Source organism: Oncorhynchus mykiss, chromosome 6, assembly GCF_013265735.2.
Source record: "Oncorhynchus mykiss isolate Arlee chromosome 6, USDA_OmykA_1.1, whole genome shotgun sequence".
In the NCBI taxonomy this organism is placed as follows: Eukaryota; Metazoa; Chordata; class Actinopteri; order Salmoniformes; family Salmonidae; genus Oncorhynchus; species Oncorhynchus mykiss.
Window position 1 is genome coordinate 24,352,159 of NC_048570.1, and position 18,442 is coordinate 24,370,600.

Below are 18,442 nucleotides of genomic sequence, written 5' to 3' on the forward strand. Positions count from 1 at the left end.
TCCCATAGAAAATGTGTGGGCAGCACTGAAAAAGAATGTGCGAGCAAGGAGGCCTACAAACATGACTCAGATACATCAGCTTTGTCAGGAGGAATGGGCCAAAATTCAAAAACTTATTGTGGGAAGCTTGTGGAAGGCTATCCAAAACGTTTGACCCAAGTTAAACTATTTAAAGACAATGCTACCAAATACTAATTAAACTTCTGACCCACTGGGAATGTGATGAAAGAAATAAAAGCTGAAATAAATCATTCTCTCTACTATTATTCTGACATTTCACATTCTTAAAATAAAGTGGTGATCCTAACTAACCTAAGACAGGGAATTTTTACAAGGATTAAATGTCAGGAATTGTGAAAAACTGAGTTTAAATGTACACTGCTAAAAAAAATAAAGGGAACACTAAAACAACACATCCTAGATCTGAATGAATGAAATATTCTTAGTAAATACTTTTTTCTTTACATAGTTGAATGTGCTGACAACAAAATCACACAAAAATTATCAATGGAAATCAAATTTATCAACCCATGGAGGTCTGGACTTGGAGTCACACTCAAAATTAAAGTGGAAAACCACACTACAGGCTGATCCAACTTTGATGTAATGTCCTTAAAACAAGTCAAAATGAGGCTCAGTAGAGTGTGTGTGGCCTCCACGTGCCTGTATGACCTCCCTACAACGCCTGGGCATGCTCCTGATGAGGTGGCGTATGGTCTCCTGAGGGATCTCCTCCCAGACCTGGACTAAAGCATCCGCCAACTCCTGGACAGTCTGTGGTGCAACGTGGCGTTGGTGGATGGAGCGAGACATGATGTCCCAGATGTGCTCAATTGGATTCAGGTCTGGGGAACGGGCGGGCCAGTCCATAGCATCAATGCCTTCCTCTTGCAGGAACTGCTGACACACTCCAGCCACATGAGGTCTAGCATTGTCTTGCATTAGGAGGAACCCAGGGCCAACCGCACCAGCATATGGTCTCACAAGGGGTCTGAGGATCTCATCTCGGTACCTAATGGCAGTCAGGCTACCTCTGGCGAGCACATGGAGGGCTGTGCGGCCCCCCAAAGAAATGCCACCCCACACCATGACTGACCCACCACCAAACCGGTCATGCTGGAGGATGTTGCAGGCAGCAGAAAGTTCTCCACGGCGTCTCCAGACTCTGTCACGTCTGTCACATGTGCTCAGTGTGAAGTTGCTTTCATCTGTGAAGAGCACAGGCCGCCAGTGGCGAATTTTCCAATCTTGGTGTTCTCTGGCAAATGCCAAACGTCCTGCACGGCGTTGGGCTGTAAGCACAACCCCCATCTGTGGACGTCGGGCCATCATACCACCCTCATGGAGTCTGTTTCTGACCGTTTAAGCAGACACATGCACATTTGTGGCCTGCTGGAGGTCATTTTGCAGGGCTCTGGCAGTGCTCCTCCTGCTCCTCCTTGCACAAAGGTGGAGGTAGCGGTCCTGCTGCTGGGTTGTTGCCCTCCTACGGCCTCCTCCACGTCTCCTGATGTACTGGACTGTCTCCTGGTAGCGCCGCCATGCTCTGGACACTACGCTGACAGACACAGCAAACCTTCTTGCCACAGCTCGCATTGATGTGCCATCCTGGATGAGCTGCACTACCTGAGCCACTTGTGTGGGTTGTAGACTCCATCTCATGCTACCACTAGAGTGAAAGCACCGCCAGCATTCAAAAGTGACCAAAACATCAGCCAGGAAGCATAGGAACTGAGAAGTGGTCTGTGGTCACCACCTGCAGATCCACTCCTTTATTGGGGGTGTTTTGCTAATTGCCTATAATTTCCACCTGTTGTCTATTCCATTTGCACAACAGCATGTGAAATGTGGACAAGTGGACAGTTTGATTTCACAGAAGTGTGATTGACTTGGAGTTACATTGTGCTTTTTAAGTGTTCCCTTTATTTTTTTGAGCAGTGTATTTGGCTAAGGTGTATGTAAACTTCCGACTTCAACTGTATATCCATCCTACCCAGCCTTCCGAAAATCTTCGAAAGCCACGTTAACAAACAGATCACCAACCATTCCGAATCCCACCGTACCTTCTCCACTATGCAATCTGGTTTCCGAGCTGGTCATGGGTGTAACTCAGCCACACTCAAGGTCCCGAACGATATCATAACTGCCATCGATAAAAGACAGTACTGTGCAGCCGTCTTCATCGATCTGGCCAAGGCTTTTGACTCTATCAATCACCGCATTCTTATCGGCAGACTCAATAGCCTAGGTTTCTCAAATGACTGCCTCGCCTGGTTCACCAACTACTTCTCTGATAGAGTTCAGTGTGTCAAATTGGAGGGCCTGTTGTCCGGACCTCTGGCGGTCTCTATGGGGGTGCCACAGGGTTCAATTCTCGGGCCGACTCTTTTCTCTGTATATATCAATGATGTCGCTCTTGCTGCTGGTGATTCTCTGATCCACCTCTATGCAGACAACACCATTCTGTATACATCTGGCCCTTCTTTGGACACTGTGTTAACAAACCTCCAAACGAGCTTCAATGCCATACAACACTCCTTCCGTGGCCTCCAACTGTTTTTAAATGCTAGTAAAACTAAATGCATGCTCTTCAACTAATTGCTGCCCACACCCGGCCGCCCGACTAGCATCACAACTCTGGAGGGTTCTAACTTAGAATATGTGGACAACTACAAATACCTAGGTGTCTGGTTAGACTAAAATTCTCCTTCCAGACTCACATTAAGCATCTTCAATCAAAACTGAAATCTAAAATCTGCTTCCTATTTCGCAACAAAGCCTCCTTCACTCATGCTGCCAAACATACCCTCGTAAATGTGACTACACTACCGATCGTTGACTTCGGCGATGTCATTTACAAAATAGCCTCCAACACTCTACTCAGCAAATTGGATGTAGTCTATCACAGTGCCATAAGTTGTCACCAAAGCCCTATATACTACCCACCACTGCGACCTCGCTACATATTCGTCGCCAAACCCACTGGCTCCAGGTCATCTATAAGTCTTTGTTAGGTAAAGCCCCACCTTATCTCAGCTCACTGGTCACCATAGCAACACCCACCCATAGCACACGCTCCAGCAGGTATATTTCACTGGTCATCCCCAAAGCCAACACTTCCTTTGGCCACCTTTCTTTCCAGTTCTCTGCTGCCAATGACTGTAACGAATTGCAAAAATCACTGGCTGGAGACGTATATCTCCCTCACTAACTTTAAGCATCAGCTGTCTGAGCAGCTTACCGATCAATGTACCTGTACACAGCCAATCTGTAAATAGCACACCCAACTACCTCATCCCCATATTGTTATTTATCTTTTTGCTCTTTTGCAAATCAAATCAAATGTATTTATATAGCCCTTCGTACATCAGCTGATATCTCAAAGTGCTGTACAGAAACCCAGCCTAAAACCCCAAACAGCAAGCAATGCACCCCAGTATCTCTACTTGCACATCGTCATCTGCACATCTATCACTCCAGTGTTAATGCTAAATTGTAATTATTTCGCCTCTGACATATTTATTGCCTTGCCTCCCTAATCTTCTACAATTGCACACACTGTCATTTTCTTTTCTTTTGTGTTATTGACTGTATGTTTGTTCATGTGTAACTCTGTGGTGTTGCTTTTGTCGCACTGCTGTGCTTTATCTTGGCCAGGTCGCAGTTGTAAATAAGAACTTGTTGTCAGCTGGCCTACCGTGTTAAATAAAGGTGAAATAAAAAATAAAAATAGCTAACGAAACGTGCCACTGGAACACAGGAGTGATGGTTGATGATAATGGGCTTCTGTACGCCTATGTAAACATCAGCCACTTCCAGCTACAATAGTCATTAACAACATTAACAATGTCTACACTGTATTTCTGATCAATTTGATGGTATTTTAAATGGACAAAAAATTTGCTTATCTTTCAAAAACAAGGACATTTCTAAGTGACCCCAAACTTTTGATAGGCAGTGTGTGTGTGAAATTAGTTTTGATTTAGAATGGACCATTATCATGCACTTGTCTCAGAACAGGGTCACGGGGGTAAAAAATAGATGTCATCTAACCACTTAAATAGTGAATGGAGGACGCTTTTCCCGTGATTTATTTTCATGCCTGCCAGGTACGCTATACTCCCGCTGTAAAGCAAAACAATGTGCTTAATATTAGGAAAGTTGATAAATAAATATAAACTGAACAAAAACATAAACACAACATGTAAAGTGTTGGTCCCATGTTTCATGAGCTGAAATAAAAGATCCCAGAAATTGTCCATATACACAAAAAGCTTATTTCTCTCAAATGTTGTGCACAAAATTGTTTACATTCCTGTTAGTGAGCATTTCGCCTTTGCCAAGATAATCCATCCACATGACATGTGTGCATATCAAAAAGCTGATTAAACAGCATGACCATTACACAGGTGCACATTGGGCTGGGGACAATAAAAGGCCACTCTAAAATGTGCAGTTTTGTCACACAACACAAAGCCACATATGTCTGTTTTGAGGGAGCGTGCAATCGGCATGCTGACTGCAGGAATGTCCACCACAGCTGTTGCCAGAGAATTGAATGTTCATTTTTCTATCCTAAGGCGCCTCCAATGTCATTTTAGAGAATTTGGCTATACGTCCAACCGGTGTCAGAACTGCAGACCACGTGTGAACATGCCAGCGCAGGACTTCCACATCTGGCTTCTTCACCTGCAGGATCATCTGAGACCAGCTACCCAGACAGCTGATTAAACTGAGGAGTATTTATGTCTGTAATAAAGCCCTTTTGTGGAAAAAAAAACAAATTCTGATTGGCTGGGCCTGGCTCAACCCCTGCCCAGTCAAGTGAAATCCATAGATTAGGGTGTTGGGTACCAGGGATTAACACATTTGGGAGGCCACTAATGACCAACAGCAGCATCAGAGCTTGGAGAAGCCTAGTTACCACAACTAAACGGCCACGTGGAATTTGACTGTGGTCACCGTAACAGCCGTAAGTGGGACTCACAGGAGTTATAGTGGAGTAGGTGCTGGTCGTGGCTGAGCTTGGCCATGTCTCGATGGGACATTGGGTAGGGGGACATGATGGGCCGGCCCAGGGTAGTGGCCCTCAGATCCTCTGGCCCCACCGGCTGCTTCTTAGGGTCACCATGAGGAGAGAAGGCCCGGGACTTATCTGCAAGACGGGACAAACACACACACAAACGGTAAGGGATGGGGGGTAATTGCTATCTTTCTGGAAGCTGAGAACCATCCCTTGGTCAGCGCTAGCTTTTTATGCTCCTTCTCCTCATCATCATCATTACTATCATCATCATCATAGCAAGGAGTGCAGCCAGGCAGCGTCTGCGCAGTCAGCCACACAGCAACGCTGCTCCACACAGCCACAGCACACACACTGCCAAACCTTCTAATAGTGTTACACACACAATCCCACTGAGGAAGTGAATTTAGCTAGGTATGTGTTGGGCGAAGGGGTATGAGTTAGGGATAGATTGGGGTGGGGCGGGGTGTGAACCTACGTAATCCGTGAAGTAGAGTCTGCAGCCACCTCTCGTTGCCTTCCAGCTCTGCAGGGACACAGACATACTGCAGCTGATCACACACAGTCACGCGTACATATGTCCATGTAGGGCTGGGCGATATGACCAAATATTATATCGATGATTTTTTTTTTTTAATTGACGGTATTTTATGTTTTTTAATAATAAAAGTTCTAAATTTGCTTCATGAGTAGTGCGTGACCCTAGGATGGCAACACATACAGTTGAAGTTGGAAGTTTACATACACTTAGGTTGGAGTCATTAAAATTAGTTTTTCAACCACTCCACAAATTTGTTGTTAACAAACTTTAGTTCTGGCAAGTCGGTTAGGACATCAACTTAGTGCATTACACAAGTACTTTTTCCAACAATTTATAAACAGAATATTTCACTTATTCCCTGTCAGCTGTTTGCAGATGTAAGAAATTCCCTGTAATTCCCAGTGCCTTTAAACAGCATGGGAAATTCCAGAAAATGATGTCATGGCTTTAGACGCTTCTGATAGGTTAATTGACATAATTTGAGTCAATTGGGGGTGTACCTGTGGATGTATTTCAAGGCCTACCTTCAAACTCTGCCTCATTGCTTGACATCATGGGAAAATCAAAAGAAATCAGCCAAGACCTCGGAAAAAAATTATAGACCTCCACAAGTCTGGTTCATCCTTGGGAGCAATTTCCAAACGCCTGAAAGTACCACGTTCATCTGTACAAACAATAGTACGCAAGTATAAACACCATGGGACCACGCAGCCGTCATACCGCTCAGGAAGGAGACGCGTTCTGTCTCCTAGAGATGAACGTACTTTGATGCGAAAAGTGCAAATCAATCCCTGAACAACAGCAAACGACCTTGTGAAGATGCTGGAGGAAATAAGTACAAAAGTATCTATATCCACAGTAAAACGAGTCTTATATCGACATAACCTGAAAGGCCGCTCACTCAGCAAGGAAGAAGCCACTGCTCCAAAACCGCCATAAAAAAGCCAGGCTACGGTTTGCAACTGCACATGAGGACAAAGATCATACTTTTTGGAGAAATGTCCTCTGGACTGATAAAACAAAAATAGAACTGTTTGGCCATCGTTATGTTTGGAGGAAAAGGGGGAGGCTTGCAAGCCGAACAACACCATCCCAACAGTGAAGCACGGGGGTGGCAACATCATGTTGTGTGGGTGCTTTGCTGCAGGAGGGACTGGTGCACTTCACAAAATGTAAGGAATCATGAGGATGGAAAATTATGTGGATATATTGAAGCAACATCTCAAGACATCAGTCACGAAGTTAAAGCTTGGTCAAAAATGGGTCTTCCAAATGGACAATGACCCCAAGCATACTTCCAAAGTTGTGGCAAAATGGCTTAAGGACAACAATGTCAAGGTATTGGAGTGGCCATCACAAAGCCCTGACCTCAATCCCGTAGAAAATTTGTGGGCATAACTGAGCGTGTGCGAGCAAGGAGGCCTACAAAGCTGACTCAGTTACACCAGCTCTGTCAGGGGGAATGGGCCAAAATCCACCCAACATATTGTGGGAAGCTTGTGGAAGGCTACCCAAAACATTTGACTCAAGTTAAACAATTTAAAGGCAACGCTACCAAATACTAATTCAGTGTATGTAAACTTCTGACCCACTGGGAATGTGATGAAAGAAATAAAAGCTGAAATAAATCATTCTCTCTACTATTCTACTGACATTTCACATTCTTAAAATAAAGTAGTGATCCTAACTGAACTAAGACAGGCAATTTTTACTAGGGTTAAATGTCAGAAATTGTGAAAAACTGAGTTTAAATGTATCTGGCTAAGATGTATGTATTCTGATTGTTTTATACTGTTCAATTCAACTTTAAAATAATTTCCATAAATTTCTGCATTTGACATCATTTCCACACTGCCACGTAGGGCTGCACGATATGAGCAAGCAATCTGGGCCTTATTTTTCACCAAATGTTGCAATTTGACTTGCGATTTAGAGCAAAACACTTGGGTTAACTGTCGGAATCATGGAAATAATATGTCTATTCTAGTTATATAGTTAGAATATTGCACACTTTTAATACAGTGTTGTTTGACATGACAACTAATGAAAATGCCAGGGAGGAGTTATTATGACAGGGTAGGAACTAAAGTGTTGATAGGTGTTTCCTAGGGGACCCTATAATCTTTGGCTACATTGAACATTCTCTCTCTCTTAGCTACTTCATGTAGCTAACATATTCTTGTTTTGCGTATTCCTCTTTAATCTAGAAGATACTGTTGCACAAATAAGATGCTGATTTAGGTCTACACCATCACTATTATTATCCGGCTGTATTAGCTAGCTACGTTTGCTTTTACTCAGTACATTTATTGGCTAGCTAGCAATTAGCTTTAGCGGCTCACAAGATTTAGGAATAACTTGCTAAACTAGCTGTTTGCAGATGTAAGAAACACAAGCTAAGAGTGTAATTATAGAATGCTGGTAGATTTATATTAAGAAGCAAAGTGACAACTGCATCATTGTCATCAACATTGTTGCATATGCTGCATTGACCATGCAGACTGAACGCAAGTGTCTCGTGGTCGAGGAACATCAAATGTTCTCCTTGAGTGACAGGAGCCATGGCTAGGTCTGTGTGGAAAGCGGCATAGAGAGAGAGAGAGAGAGAGGAGAGAGATGACTCAAGTAGCGAAGTAAACTATAGAAATGGACGTCACACACTACGTATCACATTTAACAAACCAAAAATTCTAATACCGTTATAGAAGGTAAAGTAAAAACCCACACCGGTCCGTGCATCAATACCGGTATATCGCATAAAACGGTATACCGCCCAGCCCTATGTCCATGCAGCTCGAATCCCCAGATGGAAACTCTTCAGTCCTCCATGTCTGTCTGACTATTTATAACTCCAGCTCAACAGTGGAGAATTTTGTGTAAACATCTGCTAATTAACTTCTAAATAAGACTAGGTCTGGATAGGTCTAGTAACTCACATGGAGCACTACTCCACAATGATATCCAAGACTGAACTTAACACAGATCCCGCTGCATGGTTATACCTGACTGTGAGCCCAACAATCAATACCAGCACTTTAGACAACACACTGTGGAACTGACAGAGTCCTCAAGTAAGCATGGAATCATCCAGAGCTACCAGGAGCTTCTAAACAATAGCACCAACGTAGAATCAAAGTAACAGTTTAGCTGAAGGAGGGAGTGGTGTTTAGACTGAGCAGGAGGATGAGAGGAGCTAGGGAGAGAGAGGGCTGATGTTCGTACCGTCCTTGTCGCTGGCGGAGGGGCTGCGTGGGTGGACGCGGGGGCTGCTGATGTTATGGGGGTCCCCCTGCGCTGGGTAGGGGTGCTGTTTGCTGGGCTGACCTGCATGCTGCTTGGCCTCCTGGGAGGACTCTCCATGAGCCATGGTGATCTGCTGCTGGTAGAGAGCCAGGGCATGGGGGGGCAGCTCAGCCTTACTACACGCACCCCGAGGTCCACCATCCGGCATCTGGGGCATCTGCACACACAGGAGAGAGAAGCCTGGTGAGCAACAGATACACATACAAACAATATACACCTGGGAGATCCCACATCTAATGACTCTCCTCTTATTTTCCCTAATGCCTGGCACCTCATTTCTCCTCTGGGTCAATGTATCCCCTCTCCTCCAGCTGGCCTGCTTATCTAATACAAATATGATAGGGCTTCATCATTTTACTCGCCATGCTGTTATCTGTGTAAGAAGCAGTATTGTCATTACAGGAGGGCTGGCCTTAATACCACTAGGGGGTAGAATGACCAGGCTGGTCTAATCCAAGGACTTATCTGTTACTGATTCTACCTGGCTGGCTTCCATATGCTTTCCAAGGATGGACAAAGATACAGGCTGTGGCCCTGGCGTGTAACGAGAGGAGGGGGATGCACTGACTCATACAGAAAGTGGTAAGACTCACAATAGGGGGGATGGCAGCAGCCCTCTGTTTGAGCTGCTTCAGGTCCATGGGCTTTTGCAGGGGGGAGGAGATGACCCCATCATGAGCATAGTTCAGCAGGCTGGGACGGCTAGGAGACGTCATCCTGGACAGGGAGAGAAAGAGACCGAGACAGAGAGAGAAGTAGAGGAGAGAGCAAGAGAGAGAAGTAACTAGAACACAGAGTTCCCCATTCAGTAGCATGCCAATGGATGTCCCACGCATTCCTTAATATGACCACAACCCAGATTCTCTTATTTGCTTTCCCAATAAACACAGATTGACCTGGAGCAGAATCTCGCACTATGAAAACACAAAGAGAGCAGAGGTTCTGATTGTGTTTCCATCCCACATGCCTAACCACCCATCCCCCACTCGCAGATACACTCATACAAACCCACAAAGATACTCTGCCACACACACACACACACAGACCAGAGACTGGGGAGCACACACACTCCCTCCCATTGTTTGCTTTGGCACAGAGGGCAACGTTTCCCTAGGCTCTGCCAATACATGCAGTCTGCTGTCATGGAAAAAACAGAACAAATACCATGCAAACACTGCAGGACGAATCACCACTCCCCCAAGCCGTCAGCCCACATCTTTGACACACACATTTGCGCTTGCAGGCAAACACACTCAGATAAAAGCACGCAGGTACATACAAAATGAGGACATTTTACTGATATCGATAATGACAAGTTGCCTATACTAGAACAATATTGTTTGATGGTGAAGAGAAAGGTGAAGTCTGTCAATATAGGCGACAGCTAACAGGACAACTGATCTTCAGAATTTAAAGTTGTAGTAGGGGTGGTTTTAAGGGTAATATGAAAAAGTAACTGTGTGCACATTAATGTTAAAAACATATCTTTAGAGTTATCGTTAAAAGGTTTTTGTACATATCACCCAGCTATAGTACATATGCACACACTCACAAAGGCAGATAGAGTTTATGTTGATGATTGTTGTAGAGTATTGGCCACAAATTGCTTGACATCTTAGGGCTATACAGAAGAACACTAGTGACACTCTTCCCCTCTTCCCTTCCCCAGTCCAGATGAATGTTTCGCTGCAGTGGGGAAACCAGAATTACACCCCCCCAGCACGCACTCAGCAACTCCCCCCCCCACCTTAGTCAATGCCACTCCGACATTGTTTATCCTAATATCCATTATTTTACTGTAGATTTGTGTGTATTGTTGTAAATTGTTAGATACTACTGCACTGTTGGAGCTAGGAACACAAGCATTTCACTACACCTGCAATAACATCTGCTAAAAATGTGTGTGTGACAAATAAAATTTGAACAGCCCCCCAGCCCACACCTATAACCCCCCCACCCAGCCCTGGGCCCCCACATGTACCCCCCCTCCGAGCCTCGAGTCCCCACATGAAACCCCACCCTACCCTGCCCTGAGCCCTCACATGCAATCCCCCTACCCCACCTAGCCCTGAGCCCCCACCTGTTCTTCTCTGTACTATCCAACTCCTCCAACTCGTCCGCGCTGCAGGTGGCACTAGAGTCACTGTCTGCGTGGGAGCCCGTCTTGGGCCCATGGTCCCTCTTGGAGCTCTTGGATGAGCTCTTGCTCTCCTCTGCATCTGCAGTGGGGGGCTTCATGTCTCGGTCTGTGGATTCGCTTGGCTGCTCCTTGCTGCCCTCCTCTGCCTCTGTCTTCACCTCCTGCTTGATGGCCTTCCCCACTTCTGGGGGTTTCTCATCTCCTCGCTGGCCCATGTGGGAACCTGAGGCCTCCTTGTCCCCAGAGTTTGAGCCAGATTTGGCCCTGCCACTACCCTCCTCTTTAGGCTTGCTGTCCTCAGAGGAACGCGGAGAGGGTAGGCTCTCTGTGTCAGAGCTGTTGTTAGCACCACCTGGTAAAGGACAGATAAAGAATGAAAGACCGCAGATATTACATTGGCTGCCTAGCTGAGTAGTAATCTAGTAAATCAAAATCAAATCAAATGTTATTGATCGCATACAGATATTTAGCAGATGTTACTGCGAGTGTATCAAAATCCAACAGTGCAGTAATAAAACAAAATACAGCAAAGTTGCTTAGGAGCCATGAACAGGGCAACCATGTCTATCGGTGCCATCTTGCTATCATGTAAAATCCTCGTCCTCTTTCACTTCCCTCTCTCTTGTGCCCCATATTTCTCTAAAACCATATTTCTCAAAATGCCACTTTCCACCTAATTGGCTTTCACTGTACAATGAGGGAGAACACAAAACCAATTTTGAACGTGGAGGAAATACCCTGGGACTTCCCAGCTCTATTCTGGTAACTGAGACTATAGGTATATCAACGAATTACTACATCAGGGGTCGGCAATATGTAGCATTCGGAAAGTATTAAGACCCCTTGACTTTTTCCACATTTTGTTAGGTTACAGCCTTATTCTAAAATAAAATTGTTTTTTCCCCTCATCAATCTACACACAATACCCCATAATGACAAAGTGAAAACAGGCTTTTACATAAAAATAAAAAATAAAACATTTTACCCCCCCTTTCTCCCCAATTTCGTGGTATCCAATTGTTAGTAATTACTATCTTGTCTCATCGCTACAACTCCCGTACGGGCTCGGGAGAGACCAAGGTCGAAAGCCATGCGTCCTCCGAAACACAACCCAACCAAGCCACACTGCTTCTTAACACAGCGCGCATCCAACCCGGAAGCCAGCCGCACCAATGTGCCGGAGGAAACACCATGCACCTGGCAACCTTGGTTAGCGTGCACTGCGCCTGGCCCGCCACAGGAGTTGCTGGTGCGCGTTGATACAAGGATATCCCTACCGGCCAAACCCTCCCTAACCCGGACGACGCTAGGCCAATTGTGCGTCGCCCCACGGACCTCCCGGTCAAGGCCGGCTGCAACAGAGCCTGGGCGCGAACACAGAGTCTCTGGTGGCATAGCTAGCGCTGCGATGCAGTGCCCTAGACCAATGCGCCACCCGGGAGGCCCGAAAACAGGCCTTTTGAAAATAAAAAACAGAAATATGTTACTGACATAAGTATTCCGACCCTTTGCTATGAGACGCAAAATTGAGCTCTCGTGCATCCTGTTTCCATTGACCATCCTTGAAATGTTTCTACAACTTGATTGGAGCACCTGTGGTAAATTAAATTGATCGGACATGATTTGGAAAGGCACACACCTGTCTATACAAGGTACCACTGTTGACAGTGCATGTCAGCGCAAAAACTAAGCCATGAGGTTGAAGGAATTGTCTGTAAAGCTCAAAGACAGGATTGTGTCGAGGCACATTTCTGCAGAATTGAAGGTCCCCAAGAATACAGTGGCCTCCATCATTCATACAGTGCCTTGCGAAAGTATTCAGCCCCTTTACTTTCAGTGCAGCAAACTCTCTCCAGAAGTTCAGTGAGGATCTCTGAATGATCCAATGTTGACCTAAATGACTAATGATGATAAATACAATCCACCTGTGTGTAATCATGTCTCTGTATAAATGCACCTGCACTGTGATAGTCTCAGAGGTCCGTTAAAAGCGCAGAGAGCATCATGAAGAACAAGGAACACACCAGGCAGGTCCGAGATACTGTTGTGAAGAAGTTTAAAGCCGGATTTGGATACAAAAAGATTTCCCAAGCTTTAAACATCCCAAGGAGCACTGTGCAAGTGATAATATTGAAATGGAAGGAGTATCAGACCACTGCAAATCTACCAAGACCTGGCCGTCCCTCTAAACCTTCAGCTCATCCAAGGAGAAGACTGATCAGAGATGCAGCCAAGAGGCCCATGATCACTCTGGATGAACTGCAGAGATCTTCAGCTGAGGTGGGAGACTCTGTCCATAGGACAACAATCTGTATATTGCACAAATCTGGCCTTTATGGAAGAGTGGCAAGAAGAAAGCCATTTCTTAAAGATATCCATAAAAAGTGTCGTTTAAAGTTTGCCACAAGCCACCTGGGAGACACACCAAACATGTGGAAGAAGGTGCTCTGGTCAGATGAAACCAAAATTGAACTTTTTGGCAACAATGCAAAACGTTATGTTTGGCGTAAAAGCAACACAGCTGAACACACCATCCCCACTGTCAAACATGGTGGTGGCAGCATCATGGTTTGGGCCTGCTTTTCTTCAGCAGGGACAGGGAAGATGGTTAAAATTGATGGGAAGATGGATGGAGCCAAATACAGGACCATTCTGGAAGAAAACCTGATGGAGTCTGCAAAACACCTGAGACTAGGACGGAGATTTGTCTTCCAACAAGACAATGATCCAAAACATAAAGCAAAATCTACAATGGAATGGTTCAAAAATAAACATATCCAGGTGTTAGAATGGCCAAGTCAAAGTCCAGACCTGAATCCAATCGAGAATCTGTGGAAAGAACTGAAAACTGCTGTTCACAAATGCTCTCCATCCAACCTCACTGAGCTCGAGCTGTTTTGCAAGGAGGAATGGGAAAAAATGTCAGTCTCTCGATGTGCAAAACTGATAGAGACATACCCCAAGCGACTTACAGCTGTAATCGCAGCAAAAGGTGCGCTACAAAGTATTAACTTAAGGGGGCTGAATCATTTTGCACGCCCAATTTTTCAGTTTTTGATTTGTTAAAAAAGTTTGAAATATCCAATAAATGTCGTTCCACTTCATGATTGTGTCCCACTTGTTGTTGATTCTTCACAAAAAAATACAGAATACTTTCGCAAGGCACTGTAAGTGGAAGAAGTTTGGAACCAGTAAGACTCTTCCTAGAGCTGGCTGCCCGGCCAAACTGAGGAATAGGGGGAGAAGGGCTTTGGTCAGGGAGGTGACCAAGACAGAGCTCTTCTGTAGAGGTGGGAGAACCTTCCAGAAGGACAACCATCTCTGCAGCACTTCACCAATTAGGCCTTTATGGTAGAGTGGCCAGACAGAAGCCACTCCTCAGTACAAGGTACATTACAGCCTACTTGGAGTTTGCCAAAAGGCACCTAAAAGGACTCTCAGACCATGAGAAACAAGATTCTCTGTTCTGATTAAACTAGGATTGAACTGTTTGGCCTGAATGCCAATCGTCACGTCTGGAGGAAACCTGGCACTGCTCATCACCTTCCTTACAGTGAAGCATGGTGGTAGCAGCATCATTCTGTGGGAGTTTTTCAGTGGCAGGGACTGGGGGAAAAAATAATGTTTTTGCTTTGTCATTATGGGGTATTGTGTGTAGATTTAAAAAACAATTTAATAAATGTTCAACATAACAAAATGTTGAGAAAGTAAATGGGTCTGAATTACTTTCCAAATGCACTTTGTCCTTTTAATTTTGGGTCAAAAATACTCAAATCACCAGGAATTTAGCCAAAATCTGTTGAAGTATTCCCACAAATATTGATTCTAGATGCAAAGACTGAGCTATTGAGATGCCAAGGTTACTAATATACTAGAAACGACGAGCAATAACAGTTAACAGTATTGCGAATTTGGCCTAAAGTGAGTTGAGGGGCCGTTATCAACCCAGGGTATTTAAACGAGTCTACCAGTAATATGAGCAATCAGCCAGGATCCAAAAGAAGATTCTAGAATTAAAAACGCAGATGTTGGTATGTAGACCACATGTGTGGAAATATTTGATACAGAGCAAAAAATTATTTTTCTAAATAATGAATGTCTTAGCCAAGTGCTTTGAATTCCCATGCACCCATGGTCAGAATCTCATTTTGATGATTGCAGTCTTTGTATTCTCAGAATCGCATTCAACTCCATGTTCTACACAGACATTATTGTGATGCTGTTAAAAGTCCATATTGCACTTAATTCTTTCTTCAGCACTCAAGGCACTCCAGATATTTCTAATCAAGAAATACTGTCATCACATAACGTAATCATAAAAACATAACCTTCAAATTGATTGAAAACGGTTTCATAAACTAGTTTCAACATAAAGTGTACATGGCTGGTTTCTAATCAGTCCTTGTGAATGAGTGATTGCAAGTTCATGGAAGTATTCTGAAAGTGCTTATGAACGGTATACTGACAATGGCTCCCTGTCCTCTATGACGTTGATTATTGTAAGTGTGTGTGTGTTGTTCCTACCTTCTCCATCCTCGGGGGCCTCCTCCTCGTTGCCGCTGGCCCCGGAGCCCTCCATCTCCTCCTCCTCGGCAGCAGACGGGGCACTGGCCTCTTCACTTTGTAGAGCTTTGCCTTTACGCCGCGCCTTACGCTCTCTCTCCTGGGTGAAACCCAACACACACTAAATACCGCAGCTTGGGAACAACACGCTATGAGAACCACAAGGTAAATGTGCCTACTGCTGTCTGTAACTAGGAGGAATGGCTTGCACTAAGATAGGTGCATTACTAGGTCAGACTATAGGTTTCCTTTGAAAGAGTTGATCATTTAACTGTTCTAGAAAAGAAGATGAGACATTACCGATTTCATTTTATGCTGCTGCAGAATCTCGTCGAGTTTCTGCCTCTTCTTATAGTTGAAGTAGAAATTCTTGCACTGGGACACAGTTTTGGAGCCCACCATCTTGGCGATGGCTGACCAATTCCTACCATACTGGAGAAGACCTGGAAGAAACATGGACAAGGATTAGACTACAGCACATGCAGACAGGCCAGGACTTTATTACATAGAATAATCATTTAAATCTAATTTACTACATGAAGAACAACGGTCTGTCAATAAACATCTGTCAGTTGAGTCCAATATATTTTCCTCCCTCCCCTCCAGCTCAACAGTTTTGTCAAATTGCATAATCACACCATGTGTTGTTCTTAGCTGAACCTGTCATATCAATCTAACTAATGACATCCCTAATTCTCATCGCTGGGCTGGGGTCATTCTGATAAAGACTGGTGCTTTGCCCGGTCAACCACATGACAGTGCCTTACACAAAAGGCTAGAATCCCTGCTGTGCCCAAAGTTGAGACAGATCAACCTGTCTTGGGACCACACTGCTACTGTGTGAGTGAGTGAGTGAGTGAGTACGTTCGAGTTGACTGCATCCGTGATGCATTGTGGGTCAATTGTGACTGATTGATCTACAAATAATAATGAGTAGCTACTTATGATACAAGGTGATTTGTAGAGTAGTCAGTCGGCAGTCGCCTGCAATGGTGGTTGCAATGTGGAACAAGCCCAGAGTGTCCAGTCAGCTAAGGGCAGCTCATTAACAGTAGCCACTGTAAGGAGCTTACAACGCCCAATTGTTTCCTGTGCCAGCCTGACAGCTTCTGGCATGAGGAAAGACTCTCGTGGGCCAGGCCACGCTCCGTTATCAGTGGGTATGGACCCACTGAACAACTTCCTAGGACAAAAAACTTTAGACATGTGTTCCCAAGATAATATCTCCAAACGGAGGCAGTAGAACAACAATCTAACAGCCACACGATAAGACAACACTTTACAAAGCACCAGGCCTGCACCATCTCCTATCCATCTTTTATTTATTTACCTAACAAAAGTTTACTACAGGTTAAAAGTACCACCTCAACAGCAGGTGAATGTAGGCCATGTTTGTGTAGTCTCTTTCTGACAGTTGACTCGTGCACTTCGATATTGATTGTGGCAAGAGAGGCCTGTAGATCCCTTAATGTTACCCTGGGGTTCTTACAGACTTCTATGAGCACCTTTCGGTCATCTCTTGGGCTGAATTTGGTGGGACGATCTGTCCTAGCTAGACTGCCAGTGGTCTGGAATTTTCCCCATTTGTAGATGATCTGTTGGACAGTGGAATGATGTACTTCGAATCGCTTGGAAATGGATTTGTAACCCACTCCCAGACTCATGGTCATCAATTATGTGTCTTTTGAGGGCCTCGGATAGGTCTTGGACCCTCCCAAGGTACTCTCTAATTATTTCCTAATCATTTGCACCTGTTTTGGTGCACCTGATCCTCATTTTTCCTGCTTGAGGAAATTACATTTTTGTTTATTTTAATTGCATAACATTGTCAAAGTACATTTTTGTGTGTTATTTGTTAAATTGGGTTACTTTCATCAATGAATGTGGTTGCAATTTAGCTCAAATATCCATGTGTCCAAATATAATAAATACATTTCAAAAATACCACTTTCCAAAGGGTGTACTTAAGTTTTCACATGACTGTATACACACAAACACTACCTCAGTCCAAGGCTTGACTGTCATATTCCCTCTCAGGGCCTGTGTGAATGTACAACCCATCAAGTGTTAAAACTAGACTGGGTATTTCATTTTAAATATTAATAACAGGTGTGGAAGGCAAAGCAGGAGAGATGTGAGAGACAGAAAGAGACAGCGGGCCGGACGACCAGGTTCGTTCCAAGAGAGAAGAACATGTGATCAACACCTATTAACCTTTTACAGCCTTGTCCCGGGGTGCAGGGAGACAGCCCACTGAGCCCAGTGCACACAAGTCCAGCCAGACACCCTGCTACGTGCCACACCAAGAACACACACACACACAAGAACGCATATACACACACGCACACTTTGCTCTACCCAGTGAACCTGAAGCAATAACACTGCAATTAATTCACTGGAAGTCAAGGGTCACTTTGTTACGACTCACTTTCACAGATCCAGTCCATTCAGTTTAACCAGAGCACAGAAACCATCGCAAGCAGCTCCAGTTCCATTGGCCTCAGGTCCTGGCCAGTGGAGCAACACACAAGAGGAAGCAGGCATCCAATCAGCTGCTGCTCAGCTAGAGCAGGTGGCAAACTCAATCAACCAATTACGATCCTCCATTTCCATAAAAGCTCCTCACATCGACGGCACAATCAACACCTAGTCAGGGCCGGGGGGTGAGTGTCCTCCTTCTCATGTGCTTGTCACTCCAGCTGTCCCTCGTGCCCCTGGTCTGTATCACGCTATCGGCAGTCTGATCTCTGTGGAGAAGGCAGGTAGTGATTCCACTCCAGAGGGGCAGAGAAAGAAAACAGCTAGGCTCCAGCTCAGCCTCCACACCCCTCCTGCTGGCCTGATACTAGAGCCAGTGTCAGGTTGACATGCT

The 18,442-nt window shown here is 44.8% G+C and overlaps 1 protein-coding gene across 1 annotated transcript in view; it reads right to left on the bottom strand.

Annotated features, from left to right (window-relative positions):
* Positions 1-18,442, bottom strand: part of ncor2 (nuclear receptor corepressor 2) — a 186,212-nt gene that overhangs the window by 34,247 nt on the left and 133,523 nt on the right. The window contains exons 18-24 of the mRNA XM_036979698.1: positions 15,871-16,013; positions 15,532-15,670; positions 10,948-11,359; positions 9,461-9,584; positions 8,787-9,024; positions 5,502-5,549; positions 4,988-5,155 (exon numbers count right to left, since the gene is read on the bottom strand). Of these exons, the coding sequence (XP_036835593.1) occupies positions 4,988-5,155; positions 5,502-5,549; positions 8,787-9,024; positions 9,461-9,584; positions 10,948-11,359; positions 15,532-15,670; positions 15,871-16,013 (1,272 nt within the window). The remainder of the gene's footprint in view (positions 1-4,987; positions 5,156-5,501; positions 5,550-8,786; positions 9,025-9,460; positions 9,585-10,947; positions 11,360-15,531; positions 15,671-15,870; positions 16,014-18,442) is intronic.